General features: G+C 50.5%; 1 protein-coding gene across 4 annotated transcripts in view; it reads left to right on the plus strand.

Moving 5' to 3' along the window:
* Positions 1–18302, plus strand: part of DSCAML1 (DS cell adhesion molecule like 1) — a 349813-nt gene that overhangs the window by 21006 nt on the left and 310505 nt on the right. For all 4 annotated transcript variants that reach the window (XM_039496729.1, XM_039496725.1, XM_039496726.1 and 1 more), the window contains exon 3: positions 778–924. In XM_039496729.1, coding sequence (XP_039352663.1) covers positions 778–924 — 147 coding nt within the window. The remainder of the gene's footprint in view (positions 1–777; positions 925–18302) is intronic.

Here is an 18302-nt window from a genome sequence, read left to right on the forward strand (position 1 = left end):
GGAGGGTCCCGTCAGAGGAATTTGCCCAGAGAGAGCAGGGATTGTTGGCTCCAGGCCTACACTCACTAAAGTGTGAAACATGCACTATTGCTGTGGGATTCTGCCAGTCCCTGCCATGCTCTGGTGCCAGAGGAGAGCTACTTCCTCCTCCCCAATGCTGCCCTGTGCCCTGCTGGGCCGGCACAGAACCACACGTGGTGAGGAGAGGTGCTGGCAAGTGCTGCTCTGCCCTGCAGCGAGGGTGCTTCCCACCCCAAGGGGGCTCTTCCCAGGACTTGGCAGCGGCCGGGTGGTGGAGGGAAGTGGCTGGGGGCTGCGAGTACCTGGGAGGAGGGGCACCTGGGATGTGATTTGTTGCAGTGAGGGGATTGCAAGGGCCATGCTGCTTTCAGTGGCATGGGAGGAAGTGACCCCCTGTTGCTGTGCTATAGTCTGTCGCTATGTCCCACTGTGGGTTGTACCGAGAGGTGTGGGTTGGTGTGGCACCTCCTTACCGGCCGACGCAATCGTTTAAATGCCCCACTTCAGAGCCGTTCCCAGAAAACGATACTTCTTGGAATCTCTCTCCTGCTTGGGCCCCGTGAGCACATGGGATGTTGAGACCCCCAGAGACACGTGCACATGTGAATTCACTCTCCCTCCAGCTCGTCCCTTGTGGCAAACGCTGGAGCTGCTCAAAATGTGGGATAAAAAACGGGAACTGTTTAAATTAATGTGTTTGTGCCCAGTGCAACTTGGCATCGGTGCGTTGACTGTCGTCTGCTTTTCTCTCTGCAGTTTTCAGGGAACCTTACACCGTCCGGGTGGAGGATCAAAGGTCAATGCGTGGAAACGTGGCTGTCTTCAAGTGCCTCATCCCTTCTTCAGTGCAGGAATATGTTAGCGTTGTGTCCTGGGAGAAAGATACTGTTTCAATCATCCCAGGTAAGAGAGGAGCAGGAGGGGGACCCTCCATTCTCCCAGCTAATACTAACTGCATTGCCATGTGCATAAATTGTTGTACACGGAGCTCTTTTTGGTTTTTCTCTGTCCCTGGGCCCCAAAAGCAAGGGGGTTTGCTGGTGAATCATATTAGTACGAAAGCTGAGCCTGTGGGCTGGATTTACATTGGAAATGAGCGGGGTGTGACTGTGCGGTGTATTCGGTGGCGCCTGTTGTATTTGCCGGGATTGCAGTGTGTGCTTTGAGGCTCCTAGGTGCATAAAATTGAAGTGTGACAATATGTACGTGTCTTCTGGCTTCTCCCACCCACTGGTGACCTTGCCGACCTGGAGGGTACGTGACAGTGGGGAGTCAGGCAGAGGCACCCTGTGCCTTCCGTCTCCATGTATTCCTGCCGGGAGCAGGGCGTGACAAGAGTAAATAAAGCCTCTCTCATGACTCTTTACAACCCTTCCAATCAAACAGTCTTTAACTCCTGCCAGCACAGATGTCCATGGCCCACGCTCCCTGCCTTGCCCCTGTGGCCCTCGCAGTCTGTTAATGCGCCCAGGGAGCGTTCCAGTTAATGGGGCAGTTGCTGTCCTTGTGGGCGAGGAGACGCCATAGAGGAGTAATTAACTCCGGTCTGTCTCTGGGGAGGTGATGGTGCAGAGAACGTGTGCTGCCAGCCCATGTAGCCTGTCAGGGTGGCTGGCACCGACGCTCCCCTCGTGGGGTCCGGGCCGGTGGCTGCTGCGGCTTGGGCAAAAGTTTGCTCAGCTAGTTTTTGATCACAGAGGCCGTGCTCCTGTGGCGCCTGGTGCTGAGGAATCCAGCTCCTGAGGCCAATTCTGTGAGGTGCTGAGCACCCCTGACTCCCTGAAAGCCTAGTAGGAGGGTTCTGCTCTGTGCGGGATTGGCCCATTGAGGAGCAGAGTTAAAGCCTCTATGAAGAAATGCCAGGCACTGCTGAAGGCAAGTGTGGAATGAGTCCAGGCCTAGGTTCTGGGGTGTTTGGACCCAGAGTTTGGTGTGGCCCATGGTAGTGATAAGGGCCTGCTGGGAGGTTAGGATCCAGATTTCCCTGGCACTGAGGGCACTGGGTTGTGGGTCCATCTCGGTGGGGAGTGGAAAGGGGCAGGTGTGATGGTTAGTGTCTTCTACTCTTCAGTGCTTGGGCCTGATTCTCATTAGCAGAGGAGTCTTGTGGTTGTGTGGGTGGGCCCACGCGCCTGAGTTGTGTGATCCTCTGGAAAAGGGCGCGCTCGCGCCGCAAACTCCTCCTACTTCAGCCGGGCCAAGCGTTTCATGCACCACCACTACTACTACTACTACTACTTTTTTTTTTTTGTTTTGCAAAAAAGTGCAGATTTGGCAACATGAAAACATTTCACAAATTCACATCTAGTTCACCAGATTGTTTTGGTTGGAAACAAACAATTCTGAAGAAATAGAAATATTTTGTTTTGACGTTTTCAAAACAAAATGTCTTGTTTTGGTTCGTAGTGACATAATTTCAAAATGTCTTTTTAAAGTATATTTTACTCCTCCCGCCCCCCCAAACATTAACGACATTGGAATCAAATGTTCTGCGCCGCACTGCACTGAAAAATCTGGTGTTTGCCCAGCTCTGATCCAAGTCATGCCCCCATCCCTTGAGAACCCCATGGGAACTGTAAGGGGGGGAGGGGGTGGCATGGGAAGTTACCTGGAAGAGGAGGCTAGCACCCCCCCCCACGGTGACCTTTTTAGTGAGAACATGGTGGTTTGAGCAGAAGAACACAAGACTGTATGAAGTGCTCATGGATTTGTGAGCAAATCGCGCACAGAACCAATTGCGGCTTTGCCTCGTTGTCTAATGCTCTGGTGTGGTTTGTAGCTGGCTCTTGGATTGACAGCGCAGCGTTTGCAGTGAGATGCTGGATGGCAGAGTTCACTGGGCGATGCCCAGTGGTGAGCACTCGGCTCATGTTTCGAGCTGCCACCTACCCTGAGATGTATTGGTTGTTTAGTAGAATGTATCACTGCTGCTCCCCGAGGTTCCACTCCCCCAGCAAATGGCGTGGTGCCACTCAGCACTGGTGGCGGGTACGGGCTGGGCTCTGGGGGGCTCCTAGTGTTGCAATGGTGCCCCCAGCCTCTGTTTGCCAGAAGCTGGGAATGGGCGACAGGGGATGGATCACTTGGTGATTCCCTGTTCTCTTCATTCCCTCTGGGGCACCTGGCACTGGCCACTGTCAGAAGACAGGACACTGGGCTGGATGGACCTTTGGTCTGGCCCAATATGGCTGTTCTTATGCTCTTATGGGTGTCACATCTAACCCTGTTCGCAGAAGGTCTGAGGCATGTTGGTTCAAAGGCCAGTAGTCACTGGCCCTCTAGTGCTCCTGCTGGCACCTTCTCTGCAGCAGCATAAGAGGAAATTCTGAATGTCACCGGGGCCTGGGGGTGGGTGTAACGCCGGTTACTGTGATGTGGATGACCTTGAATCTCATAGCCAGGGCTGGTGATCTCGACGAGGATCCCAGAGCGGGTGGGTGGAGAGGTCAGTGTGGATGTTCCTCCGTACTGGGGTGACCTTCTGACTCTGCTCAGAGACGGTATTGATGGCAGTGCTGGCCCTCCCGCACAGCACGTGTAAGCTAGTAGTAAAGCCATCAATACTGCTTCCCCTGGGGGATCTGGAAAGAATGAAAGGATTTTGCCCACGGCGAGTGCGCGGTGTTTGATATTTGCTCACAGGTCAGTAAATACTGGCAGCCCGCGGGGGCTCGGTATTGCTCTAGTTGTGACATCATGAAGGGGCTGGGCATTTTGCTGCTTGGCCGTCAATCTCTAGGTGTTAGTAAAGTGCTTCACACCATGCACGCTAGTGACGTCACGAGTTCAGCCTCGTGTGCAAACCTGCAGTCGTCCCTCGTCAGAGCAGGTGCTGGCTACACCTGTGAGCTGCTGGGCTTAACCGCCCTCAGAAGGAATGTTTCAGTTAGCGCTCATCTCGTGAGCGGCATGTGGTTACTCGGCCAAACTGGCCTTGGAGATGCATTTTAAACCTCTCTGCATCACCTTCCCCCTGCGTCCCATCTCCCAGGAGGGCAGCTGGCTTCCCAGTTGGGACTCCATTGCCTCCAACGAGCAGATCCAGCCCAAGGAGTGCCGTTCAGTGTGGCGGCCCTGTATCTCTCATGCTCCGTTTATACCTTCGGAGCTGCACTACAGTGAAGGAATGTCAAATTAACTAGTTTCAGTTAAACGTCCCCCTTTCAGGGCTGCCCAGAGGATTCAGGGGGCCTGGGGCAAAGCACTTTCGGGGGCCCCTTCCATAAAGAAAAGTTGCAATACTATAGAATACTATATTCTCGTGGGGGCCTGGGGCAAATTGCCCCACTTGCGCCCCCCCCCGGCGGCCCTTCCCCCCTTTGGTTAGCAGATCCAGTGCAGTGAGTGATGTCTGGTGGCTCCTCAGGCCCTATGAGGAGATGAGAGGAAGAGGTCCTGCTAGGAGCTGGAATGATGTGAGTGTCTCTGTCACTCAGCTGGCCCTCATAACAAAGAGTCCAAAGCTAGAATGCATCCAGAAGAGTCTTGTCTGGGCGGAGGCCGGTGGAGGGAAAGCTTGTCCTGCAGCTCCCCTGGCGTTCTCGGCGCTGTTGGGTAGATGGAGCTGGATGGAACTTGGCCATCCTTTACAGAGCACAGTCAGTTTCTTCGGCACTTCAGTTTGTTGACTTGACATCCTGCACTTGCACGTTTTTAACCCGGGCTGGTACTTAAGTTTTGCAGTTGTGCTGGATTTTTAAATATGGTGATGTAATTAGAGTGGAACGATTTTAACATTTTAAAGCAATAATTACCCTAAAGACAGAATATAGAGACAATTTATACGTAGAGTCAACACAAGCAAACATATTTGCTGTTGGATTATAAATATTGCATCTGCCCAAAGCTAATTTTTAATTTGCTCTTGTGTTAGAGCGAAGACTGGATTCACGTCTACAAAAACAGGGTCTTTGTTTTGACTTCTTGTGACCCTTTGATTCCATCCTAAGTGTGTGCATGGAAGGGAGGGGGGTCCTTAATGGTGGCAGGGAGAATGGACAGTTGAGGGTGGGTTCCTTTTGCATTCTGTGTGGTTAATTAAAACAAACCAACCAATGAACCAAAATTGGTTCTGAAACATCAAAGCCATTTTCTGCCTAAAAATCTGTGTTGTGAACTGCAGGTCAAACAAACCTACAAATACATCACTGCCTTGCCCTCCTAAAATCGTCCTTTTAAGGAGAAAAGATCTATGGAAGGACAACTGCTTTAAAAAGTAAACCTAAGCAGTAACTTGAGGCTAGCGCTGTGACTTGGCGTGTGTGTTACCATGAGCCTGTACCGCCTACTGCAGCGGCTTCCATCTGTCCTCCAAAACGTTCCTTTGGCCTTGCAGGGAAGGTATGTCCCTGTGTGTGTCTGATAGAGGCTTGCTCCCCTGTTCTTGGTGTGTTTCAGTGGACCAGTCGGATAGGCAGAGTCTTAAATCTCCCCTAGGACTGGTCAAAACATTGGATTTATGAGAAATAAACTTCTTCATGGGAAGTGTCTGCTTCTGTAAAAATTCCCTTTTTTCCCCCTCCTTTTGGAAAATTGTTTGAAAACTGGAAAAATTCTGACTTTCTGACCAGCTCTGCTTTCCAGGGTTCACAACACACATTATATGTCAGGGAGCATGTAACTAGTGGGAGGGTTGGAAAAAGTACCATATATACTCGTTCATAAGCCAAATATTTTTGGTAAAAAAGTGACGCATCAAAGAGCAGGGGTCGGCTTATAAATGGGTCTACACCAAAACTTGATGATTTAAAACTCTGTGGAATCATTGAATTGAATATCTAATACATTGTCGTTTTGTTTATCTGGAGCATCTGCAGGCACAGAGCCCCTCAGTTCCCATTGGCTGGGAATGGCAAACCGCGGACACTGGGAGCTGAGGGGCTCCATGCCTGTGAATGTTCCAGATAAACAAAACGTACAGGCCCGGTAGTGGCACAGGCCAGGAGTCAGTTTGCCAACCCCTGAAATATAGGGTCGGCTTATGAAAGGGTCATACAGTTTTTGCTATTTTTACCTAACCATCTTGGGGGAGGTGGGTCGGCTTATAAATGAACAGGCTAATGAACGAGTATATACGGTACGTTTATTTATTTCCCTCCTCTCTCAAGCACAGACAGCTTCCTCCTAACTGCCCACCTGCCAGTGCTTTGCTTTGGGTGCCTGGCTAGAGCCATGGAACTGGAAACCTCGGAGAGCTACTGGGGGGCTGAAGAGGAGTGTTGGGCGTAGAGCTAGGCTTGGTGTGGGGGTCTGAGCGCGAAGCCAGAGCAGGCCCCCGTGTGCAAACGAAACAGCACCAACATTGGGAGACCCGAATGGTGGCAGTGTCGCAAGAATTGCAACCCGTACAAGACTCCAGCTGTCTTGGGCTGCGTGCCCGTGTCTAGAGCTCCCCAGCTCAGAGTGGGAAGGGGGAAGGGGGCAGTTTGGCCCCATCTCTAAAAATAACTGTCCTCTCTGACCTAAAATCCCGCCCGTGCTGCGTTCAGTGCTGCAGCCGGCAGCAACGACCGCAAGTTCTGCCTTTGGGCCTGGTGGCCGTCTGCGGTGGTGCCCTGTGGTGTTGAACTCCCCTTGGCTCCTTCCTTTGCTTCTCCTGCATGTTAGAAATGAAAAAGGGAACAGTTGCTGAGTCCCAAGCAACTACAGGCAGCAGGGTGGGTGCGAGATAACAGGATGCCCCCTGACGTTACCGAACCAAATTGCCAATGGGCTTTTCCCTTTGCAGCAGTACTAACAAACAGCTGGGGTGGGCCCCAGTTTGTTTTGTGCTTGTGGTGGGGCTGGACACCTTTGGGGGCACAAGCGGCAGATCTTGCTTGTGGAAACGCTTCCTTTGGGTTAGGCTCTAGGCGGCTTTGCACATCAGGGAGTTAGAGGTTTGGGTTGTTTTTTTTTTCAATTTTATGCTCAAATAGACACATTTCCATGGTAAAACCTTGGCCAAACTGCTTCATTTCAGTGTTTTTTGTGTCCAAATGTTGAAATTTCTACAGAGGCTCCACAGTTGGATCTGGACTGGAGAGTATGATCCATTCATAGAATCACAGAATATCAGGGTTGGAAGGGACCTCAGGAGGTATCTAGTCAACCCCCCTCCCCCCCCCCCCCCGCTCAAAGTAGGACCAATCCCCGCCAGGGCTTTCTCAAGCCTGACCTTAGAAACCTCTAAGGAAGGAAATTCCACCACCTCCCTAGGTCACCCGTTCCAGTGCTTCACCACCCTCCTAGTGAAATAGTGTTTCCTAATATCCAACCTAAACCTCCCCCACTGCAACTTGAGACCATTGCTCCTTGTTCTGTCATCTGCCACCACTGAGAACAGTCTAGATCCATCCTCTTTGGAACCCCCTTTCAGGTAGTTGAAGGCTGCCATCAAATCCCCCCTCACTCTTCTCTTCTGCAGACTAAACAATCCCAGTTCCCTCAGCCTTTCCATTGAATTCTGGCGGGAGACAGAGTTTGAGGCTCCTATCTAACATCGCTGCATGAACTGTCCTGGCTACTTAAATCTGTGTCCAGTTTCTTCCTTAGCATAATGCAGTGGTTCTCAAATTCTTTTTTCCCCGCAGACCACTTGAAAATTGCTGAGGGTCTCAGTGGACTACTTAATGATCTTTCCAAATGTTGTTTGTGCCATTAACTAACTATTGTAAAGCACTTTGGATAAAAGCGCTATATAAAAAAACCCTTAATAATAATAAAAAACTCTTTGTTCCACAAATAAAAGCACACAACTCATATTTTCATATCAGTAGTTCTACCTTTCTAATGTGATGGATGTGCTCTCTCTCCCCTGCCGCGGTAGCCCCCGAGCTGGGGCTGGGAAGGAGGGGGGTCTCTCCCTCTCTCCACCTTAGAGGGAACTATCTGCAGACCACCTGAATGGAGCTCACGGACCACTGGATGAATGGGCTAGTGCTTTTGCTTTCTTCTGTCCTCTGCTGGACAGAACCAGAGCTGCTGAACTGTCAGAGACCCTGTATTTGCAGCAGCTAATGAAGATTTTCCTGTAGCTCAGGAGGTAGAGGCCTGTGCTGTTTGAGGACAGCAGACCCCACTTCATTCTTGCTGCCACCATGGAGTGCCAGCGAGTGGCTATGATGTGCCTTGTAACTCAACTATTGATATTGAAGGTCATCACTGATATAGAGGCGTGTAGGGAGTGCCTAGAAAAACATACTTGCATGGTGTTTTGGGTGGGGGAAAAGTGCCCCTTTTAATGCTGGGTAACATGTCCTTTGGGTTTAACATTTTGTCTTTATGGCTATTCCAAGTCGTTTTAATCAAATGCAATAGGCAGAACTTGAGGCTTGTAGCACGTTTCATGGCTAGCTGTTCTTGTTCTTAACTGCACAGAACTGTTTCATTGGCAATGGGTGCCCTCCCTGACTTGTTCTGGTTAGTTCCCGACAAGCATCTCTCTTCAGGAGCACCTACTGCGTGTATTTCAGAAGATATTTTAAAACAATTGCAGAAAAATGCTTGATCTCTGTATCCTGCTGCTGCAATGGCTTTCTGGATTTTTTTTTTCTTTTCCTAGTGAGCTGAGTTATTTGGTTAACTTGGCAACACTGTAACTTACCCTGAAATCAAAGATAAATTCTTTATAAAAGGTTATCCTGCACATAAATCATCATTAGTCTACCTCATTTTTGTTTAATGCCTCCCTAACTGTGCTGTAGTGTAAAAATGTGTGTTTAGTGAAGTCAAGGGTTGCAGAGAAATTATAGGGTTTTCAAAAACCCATTTGCTTTACTGGTGCTCACATCAAAATCAATCTTGCCTTTAGTTCTCAACCTCCTAGCAAACATGCAGCACCACTCACTGAGTTCTGGCATTTAATGTAGGGTAGCATTTATTCAGAATAAACCAACGGTGCTTACAGAATGCTGGACTATGTATAAGATTGTACTTCACACCAAGGCTGTGATTTTGAACTCTGTTGCTATCAACAAATCTTATGGGTTTTTTTGGAAGTGGGAACTGCAGCTGAGCAGTACCTTTTCCCTTCCCCCAGGTTTCTCTCTTCTCCAGCGAGAGGGAGGAGAACTGATGTGTGGAAACGCTTGCACAGTAAAACTTGAGTTTGAGAACTGAATGAGGTATTTTTAAAAGGAGAAAAACACCCAACAATTCTAGATTGGATCATATTGAGAAGTCTAGGAAGTAAATACACATTTTAATTTGGTTTTAAATGTGGGTCGTATCCTTTGATTTTATTTCTCTTGGAACCAAGTCTCTGGTGTGGGCAACTGAAGCTGCTTTAGAACTGTTATGCTCTAATATCGTGGCAACTCATTAGACAACAAAATCTTGACTTTACAACATCAAAAACTGAACCTAGAACTGGTCCAGACACAGAATGCAAGTTTTTTGCAAAAACTTCATCTATTTTTAATAAAAATGTCAATGAGAATTTTTGTCAATTTTTAATTTTGAAAATTTTTGACCAACTCTATCTGCGGCAGCTTGGCTCTGGATTTAATCTGATCTAAGCAGCCCATCTCTGTCCCCCTTCCCCTCAATCTCCTATGTCTGGCATGGGTGGCGGGGTCTAGAAATCTTCTTAAACTCCTCTCCGCATTGGTTTTTGTGGCCACGTAGGAAACAAAACTGACATGGCATTTTAATGGTTAAATATGCCCACTTTTATCATGTGTGTTTTAATCTTTCCTCTGTTGCACCTTGGAACATCTGTCACATGCTCTATTTTCTCTCTAATATTGGAAGTAAATGTAACTATATTAAAATTCCATTTTAATCTGTCTCAAAGTGTAATGAGAGTCTAGAGACACAGCATGAGTCTACTGAAAATTAAAAACACCAGTAGTATTTATGGGTCTAATGTTCCTCCAGCATGTCCCTTTATATTCAGCTGTATCGGAAATGAAACTAGCGTTTGCATTAGAGCTCCGCTACTAGGGGCAAGCAGGTGCTGTTCATCTGCTCCTCCCCAAACAATATGCATGCGCTGCATAACAGAGGGCAGCACGGAAAGATGATCCAAGGCCCAGAATAACCAGAACCTAGATAATTAAGCATTGTCCTTTATCAATAGGCTCTTTTTCAGAGAACATCAATCTCGTGTTATTGGAGAAAGCTGGAGGCTGGGGCAGAATAAACACTGCAATAGGAGGTGAAAGGCAATCCTTGTTTGTGTGTTTATCTTCCGTGGGGTGGGGTGGGGACAGGAGATAACTTACAGGGTGTATTTACCAGCTGCTATCTTCTGTTTGTTTTTGCTTTGAATACAAAATAACCCTGGCTGGCGTAATTCTAACCATTGCATCCCCCTCCCCTTTAGCTGGAAGCCTGTGGTTTGGAATTCCTCAGACCGAACAATGCAGCAATGCATTTGTATTACCTGCCTCTTCCTAGGTGGTCACCTGAGGAGGCTGAATGGCCAATGAGTTTGTGCATCACTTGTTGCTGGAACTTACCAAGTTTTCATTACCCAGAGACATCTGAAAAGGGTTCAGAGTGCTGCTGTGGGGTGGGCATTGGGACTCCCTGCTCGCTGGGCAGGTGGAGTGCCAGCCTCGAGCCATCTTGTTCTCTTTAGCGCGCAGCCCCACCCGCATTTTTCAACGTGCACTTGATAAGGTCAGGTACCGTTTCTGCGCATACAAAATCCACATTTGCGCAGGCACGTTGGGCAGGCCGCTGCCTCGGTGGTGAGTGAGTGTGTGCCAACCGCACATGCAGTGACCATTGGTTAGCTGCCCGCAAGCCCATGTGTGCAAGAGGAGAGGCCTTGAAGGGCCTGGCAAGGTTCTCAAGCCCGGGGGTTTGACTGACAGCTGAATCCCGAGTCAAGGGAGGGTTTCTCCATAGTGGGAAGCAGCCCATTTGAAATCAGGGTGTTCGATGTCTGGCTGCTGGAATTGGGGATACTCAGCACCGTGTGGGCCGCCCTTCATGCCTCAGGAAATAAATGGAAACTGAAGGTGCCCAGCTCCTCCCAGTATCAGGCCCTGATACTGGACTAGATTGAAAAGAAAAGTAGATCTGACGCCGACAGTTCTGTGCCCCCTCCCCCCGGCCAATCTTAATAACTAGTCCTACCTCCTCAATGCTCTGCAGAGAGGTGTCTCTGTGGCTGCTGTGCCAGGAGGTGCCGTACATACAGGGCTGCTCCTTCTAGATCTGTCAATGAACTGAGCTGAGCAGAGGAGTCGTCATTGCTGGCTTTCATGCAGCTTTAATTTTTCTGCATGTAGCGGAGTTATGAGATTTGTTCCCTTCCCTGTGGGATGACGTGGACCCAGCTCCATAAGACATGGTGCAGCCCACTCTAAAAACTCGGCGGTGGGGCCTGGCTGGATCACTGGGACATCCCAGCCTCTTTCTCTGACTGGGTGGTGCAGAATGCAAACTGCCCTGGCTCTTTGCACTTGGTACGAGATGGAGAAGTTTGGTGCTGGTTCTGGTCCCGAGCTCTGATAGTGCAGGGATGAGAGCCACAGCCCTACCTAGAGAGATGCATGAAGACCTTTTCGTGTAGTGCCTTGTCTGCCATCTCTGCTTTCTGGAGTGAAGGGAACAGAATGAGACCAATGGAGACGTGTCAGCAACAGGGACACGCAATGTCCAGCTGACGCTGGGAGAGGTACCAGGAAGCGGGTCTGGACAGTAGGTGCTGTGGGACGGAGGGGTGCAGGGACAGCTGGGGAATGGTTTGAGTGAAAGATCAGTACTTCCACAGCAGCCATGACTTGGTTTTTTTTCTCTTTTCTGTGATATTCTTGGTACGGCAGGAAATGCCGTATTGGGAAAGACTCCACCCACTCCTGCCCGTAGTGCCTAGGGACCAGCTGAGATGAGGGCTGCAGAGCTGCTGTTTAGAGCAAGCAGCAGACAGCCCCTGCCCCCAGGAGCCTCAGAGGCGGGGAAGGGATAGCGCATGCAAGCAGTAATCAGTGTGGTGGTGATAAGCATCTCTTGGGCGGGGAGAGGCTGTGGGTTGGGAGGGTGGGTCCCCTGTGCTGTCGGACGCCAGCCTGACCTGTCTGCAGATTATCCCTTTCTCTCCTGGAGGGCAGGCTTGTGCCATGTTGGCCTGTCTTCTCCCGATGCTAGTGGAGCAATTGGTTTCCATGCAGCCCTTGTGGGCATGGGCGGACGGCCCGTGAGCACTTGAACTTGCGTGCTGAGTTCCGCTGCAGCTGTGAGCTGGCGGGGCTTACCCCTGCTGTGATATTTTTCATTTAAAACTCATGACCTCTTAAAATACAGCTATTAAAGCTGCTGAGTGTTGTTAAAGTCACGATGGGGAGACAATGGGTAAGTAAATGTAAAACGTTCTGTGCATTGTGCCTGATGCTACTGATCACCTGCTCCTGGATCTGTTCAGTCTTACCGCAGTGCCTGTCTCTTGGAAACTTCCCTTTGACTGGGACTGTGTTGTTTGAGCAACTAAGGAAGAACCTCTCTCTCTAAAGTGTCTTCCCCTTCCCCTCTGGGTAACGGAACCTTTGGTTGTCTACGCGTCAAGCAGCTTGTGGTGTACAGCCACTGCACACCCAACGGGAGCAGCCAGAACCAGCCGTGTAGCTGGTGAGGCAAGACTTAGACAAGTAGAGTACAGCTGTGTCAAACCTTAGGGCACATAGACCCTACACAGCTCTCTACACCCCCAAACAGTGCTTCCCCCCTCTGGTTTTAGCAGGACAGTGTCCTACTGCCAGAGCCTTTCCCTGCTGCCGCCCCTTTGCCGGAGACACTATCTTACGTAGCGTGGATGCAGGCCACTTTCCACTGCAGCGTGTCGCTACACGTACCCTACATGCTACGGCCAGTGTAGACGGCTGCTGGGTGTGCATGCTCCATACCAGCTCCAGGGCTGGTGAAGTAGAGCACATCCGTTTTGCCACTAATTTGCTATATGGCCTCAATTCTGCAAAGACTTAAGCACATGCTGGACTTTACATGGCCACTGGGGTCAAGGAAACTGGCATGTGTAAATCAGTGTGAGATTTTTGGCCTGAGTCACTTAACCTCTTTCTGCCTCCATTCTCCCCTCTGTGATGTGAAGATCAAGCTTGTCTTGCTCACGGTTTGATGTATGAGAACAGCTTTGAGATGGAAGGTCTGATAGACCTGCAAAGAATTACTAATAATTTATATTTAGTGTCCAATTGGGATTGGTTGGCTTGTAGTTGAACTTGCGTTGGGATGTTTTGGGGGTATCGAATCTCCATGCATCCTAGCGCAATCTTAAAATCATCTGTGTCCCCTCGCTGTCTCGACAGGTGTCCTGTCCTCCCCCGCTCTGCCCTCCCAGAGTGAGACATGTGCCCAGACCTGTTACTGAGGAAAGTTGCTCCAGGCGTTCTCACCAAGTGGGGTGAGATTCTGTCTGAAATAATTCCGTCCTTCCCCAGAGAGTTAGCGTGAATTTTATCTAATCACCATGGCAACAGATAAAAAAAGGTGTGAGCACATCTCTGTTTGCTGTGATAATTCAGATTTATATATTCAGATCAGATTGGAGTTAGACGTTTTAAAGGGAGCAGATGCTGCAGACAGTGTGACTGCAAATAACGGGGCACAAATGTTTGATGCTCCTGCCCCTTAAGAAGAGAGAGCAGTTTCTTGCAGATTTTTTTTTTTTTTGGAATATAATTATTCCAGCAAATCCATTTTAACGGGACTCATTATAGCCTTGATAATGCAGAGTCATGTTGGAGGCAACCGCACACGCCAAGAGATGGGACTAAAATAGGACATAAAATGCATGTTAGCAGCACAGAGAAGGGTCCTGTCACTTCCAGATGCACCCATGGGACAGCAGCCAAAGCCTCAGAGATCAGGCAGGATATAAAGAGTGCCTGGGGTGGTATCACTTCAGGCAGTGTACAGCCAGAACAGGGAAACCACTGTGGTGAGCAATCTCCCCTCAGTGCTGGGTGCTCTCCGTGCACATCTGTGAAACCTGTTCGCAGGGTGGTGCTTCAGAGCTGCCCAGTCTTTGAAACCAAAACCTTCCCCTCTTCATTCAGGCAAGGCCTTGAAGGAATCCTCACAGCTCCTTCAGCAGCCCATGTGCGGGTCAAAACAGGCCTAAGTTTCTGGAGCGCCCCCACCCCCCGACATGTCATCAGGGAACCTAGTTATTCTATTTCCACACTCAAAACATTGTGGTTTGTGGTATTTGTTTGAATATCAAAGTGGGTTACCCTGCTGTACGTCAGATCCCAAACACGCTGTGTTACCATAACATGCGCCTTCAACTGGCTGAACTGGGGGGAATTCTGTTCCTGGGTCTGCTGTGCCCTTAGCTGGACAGAGAAGTCGTACGTGGGTCTGGGACCCATCCGGGGGCAGAGGAGTAAGGACTAGAACTGGTTCTAGGGCCCTGTAGCTGCCTGCCCAGAAGGCAAAGAGAGGAGGACCACTGACGGCGAGTGAGATTGTCCATGCGCTCGAGGCATTCTTCAGCCTGTGCTCAGGATTGCACACTAGGTGTATACAGGTGGGTTTTGCTGCCTTAGGAAGTCACTGTGGGATGGCATGACAAGCCCCCATCCTCTCCTGCCCCTGCTCATGTGAAGTACTGCGGAGTATCCATTCCTGGAGCTGCTGACTCCTTTTGTATCTGGAGTGTAAATCTTTCATTGCCTGCAGAGTCCTGCAGTAGGGAATGGAGCACGGTGCTTAAAGAGGAGGTCCCAAGATGGCTGCAGTGTGGGGCTGTAAATCTCTCTGCCTGGTGCCTAAGCCCATCTAGCAGGACAGTAATTTAATGTGTCTTGCAACTGAGGAAGTGTCCCTGGATCTGCCTGGCTGCTATAGGCTTGGCTGTGAGTACAGGAGAGGAGGGGAAATGTTTGTTGTTTGCATTGCAGTGCCTAGGCTTCCCAGTCATGGACCAGGACCCCGTGTGCTAGGTGCTGTACAAACACAACACACTAGATTGTCAGCTCTTTGGAGTAGGGACCGACCATGTAAGTGTCACAATTCAGGGCAACTGCACCTGAATGTCTCCTCAGCAGCCCAGCCAGGGCACCAGTCTTGGGCTTCTGGCCTCCCCTCTTGGGTGGAGCCGTGCGTCTGTCTCCCTTCCGAGTGGGGTATTCCAAGGCTGAACAGTTCCTTGCCTTCACTGGGATGGTCCCAGCAGAAGGCATCTTGCATAAGCAGATCAGCTTGCTGTCTCTCCAGAGACTGATACCAGTGCAACTGCCACAGTTAAATCACCCTGTAGTCTGCTAAGCGCCATATCTTATTCTTAAGGTGAGAGCATTACAGAGAGAACCTATTAAAAACCTGCAAGCTTGCTACTGAGTCTACCAGCGATCACCCCAGCTCCAGCATGGGCTCCGGCAGGGCCACTCCATCACCCCACCTTTGCTCAGGAAGAGTTTAGTTGATCCTTTATGCTGTTTGGAGGACTTGGAATTGGAGTTTTTAGGAGCGGGTAATGGGTAGACAATTGGTTTCTCTCCAAGGCATAGCTTCAAAAGGGTGGATTTGAAGTTCCTAATATCTCCTAGAGATTGTGTTAATCCTGCCTTCCTGCTAAAGAGGTTCCATGTGATCTCACAGTAGTACACAAACATCTGCATTTTTAGTGCAGCAAATTTCAAAGTGAAGCGGAACCGACTGAGTTCAGTTTCGTTCAGTACGACTTGTCTAGGCTATTACAGTACACTGCCGTGGTTGTCACACTAGGTGTGAGCTGACTGGATTCTCAGCGTAGGCAACTTTTTGTATGTGGTGAGGGTGCGGGAGGGGCACGGGGTAGAAAATAAATGAATAGTTGTTGATTGTGAACACAGGCCTGGGTTACCGCCATGTATGGAGAGAGCTCGTGAGGGAGGCAGTGGGACGCTGCCTTGTTGTGAAAGGCGAGCCCCAGAGCCCTCCTTCCTCTGACTCTCCCTGCTTGGAGCAGAGGTGAGCGCTGTGCAAGGCAGCCCAGCGGTGACTGTGGGAGCAGGGAGTGTTCCCGTGGCTGCAGTACTGGTCTGGAGGGGGAGAGATCTGAGTGCCCTTCCTGGCTCTGCAGCGGTAACTCGGGCCACTTGCATGACCTCTGTGCTGCAAGTCGAGTGGCTGCAAAACAAGGCTGCTGCTTCCCTTTTGGGAAGATTCCTCCCTTGACCTAGCTACTGCTCTTGGAGAGGTGACTCATCGACAGCACCAGTAAAACCCCTTCTGGTGCTGGAGCACGCGTCTACATGTGTAGTGTAGACATAGCCTTGGTTTACTGGAGTGCTGTGAGATCCTGTGGAGCTGCTGCAGGGAGGTGGAGCGTCGAGTTAACCAGCGGTGCATTGAGAACACTGGCTAACCAAACCATCTAAATGCATGGGCTGGGCGTGAGGCTGTGTTCAAGGGCATGCTCCCAAGCGCCTCCCAAGCGGGCACAAAGCAAAGGTTGGTTGTACGCCTGCCCTGGCAGGGCGATGGGGAGCTAGCTGACCGGGTGGGTCTCACTTGCTGTTCTGTTTTGGTAGCTAGTGCCTCTGGGCTCCAACCGGGGATCAGGCCCCTTGCAAGCAAACACACCCGTGGCCTCTGCCCCAGACAGCTCACCGTCTAGAATCTAGATTGTAAACGCTCTGGTCAGGGACTGATGTGATGGGCCCCCTGGTCCTTGGCTGGAGTCTCTGGGTCCTACCTTACTACAAACAGCAGTGTGGGTAACAGATGTACAAACCCAACTGTGGGGAGGTGGGAGGGGAGACCAGGTGACCATAGGGAGGGGAACATTTACATAAATTACAGCTGCACTTGCATAAATTACCATGTCTGTCTGATGTTCTGTACCAGTAAGCTAGGAAAAAATGGCACTTAGCCCACTGCTGTTGTCAGGTGGGCTCCCGCTGCCGGCTTGAGGTGGCTTTCTGACACCCTCCCCAGTTCCCGCAGAAGGCGTGCGGGGAGCCAGATCCTGAAAGGGCAGCATGTCGGAGGATTGGAGACAGGCTGGGTGAGAATTCTTGTCTCCAGAGCCTGGAGCGTGATAGACAAGGGAGGGAGCGGAAGATACTGCAGTTCTCATGCTATCCCTTCATGCACGCTGCTGGGGCGAAGGTTGGCTGGAGAGCCGGGGGACTCGAGCAAAGCCAAGGGACGCTCAGTGGCTGTGCTGGTATTTGAGGCCAGTGGGTTTAGAGCCCCCCAGACTCCTGACTGGACCGTTCAGTTGTCCATTTGGTGCCCTGTCTGGTCCCTTAAGCAACAGGGTTTGTGTCCCTGGTGAGGCACTTTATCGCTCACCCCACAATGAGCAGAGATCTGTTGCTAGACAAGCTGCGACTTACAGGAGCCTCCTGCGCCACGGCTTGGTGATTCATTGAGGAGTTCCCCTCCATCACCTTTCCAGAGTTGTGTGAGGTGTAAAGGGGCAGAGCACTCAGGCTGAGTGTGCCCCCTGCCTAATTAACCCTTTGCACACACCACGCCCCTGCCCTTGCTCTGTGTATGCATCTGGGCTTTCCTAGGGCAGCTGATGTATGGGGCATCCTGGCTCCAAAAGTCTCTGTCAGAAGCCTGCCTCCGAGAAAGGGTTTGTGTCCAGCTAGCGTCCCAGCTGAACTGTATAATGAAACCGCGGAACTCAAAGGTGCTGCTGCTGCTTATTGGCTGTGAAACTGGGCACAGAGGACCTGGGGCTTGGTTAAGCTGTAAGTCTTGATTCGGGTCAGAGGGAAGGGGTGTCGTTTTACTGTGGCTTTTTAAAAAACGCTTCTGCTCTGGGGCTTCTGAGACAAGGGCCTCTAATGTCTTGGAGCCGCACAAGATCTGGAACAAATCACAGCTTAGATTAGACTGTTCCCAACCCTTCGTCGGCTCTTGTCTTTAGCCTGTAAGCTCTCTGGAGCAGGGACAATCTGGGTTTGTGCAGCATGCAGTGCAAGGAACCCCATCTTTGCCGGGGCCTTTGGGTGCCATTGGAATCTAAAGAGGTGGGGGTGGTTCGAGGTGCTTTTGGCCCTAGATAATGGGCTATTGTAAGGTTTGCCTTTGCTTCTCACACTTCAAGAGGAGAGAGATGGACAACACACACCGTGCTGGTGCAGGGGGGCTGAGATCCTGCAGACTGAGGTGCTGGGCCTGCTCTGTGGACACGAAATGACAGTCCAAGCTGCTGTGCTAATGGACTTGGCCCCGAGTGTGTGAGGCCTGTGTCTGGGAGGGAGAGGGGAGTGGGCAGTGAATTGTCCTGTCTCCTGAGCTGGCCGAGAAGGATGCTGATGGCAGTGGCGCTCTGGGGTGAGGTGGGCATGGGCTTGGAAAAACCCAAGCATTGCAAATCTACCCACTGGGGA

This window comes from Mauremys reevesii, linkage group 12, assembly GCF_016161935.1.
Source record: "Mauremys reevesii isolate NIE-2019 linkage group 12, ASM1616193v1, whole genome shotgun sequence".
Lineage (NCBI taxonomy): Eukaryota > Metazoa > Chordata > Testudines > Geoemydidae > Mauremys > Mauremys reevesii.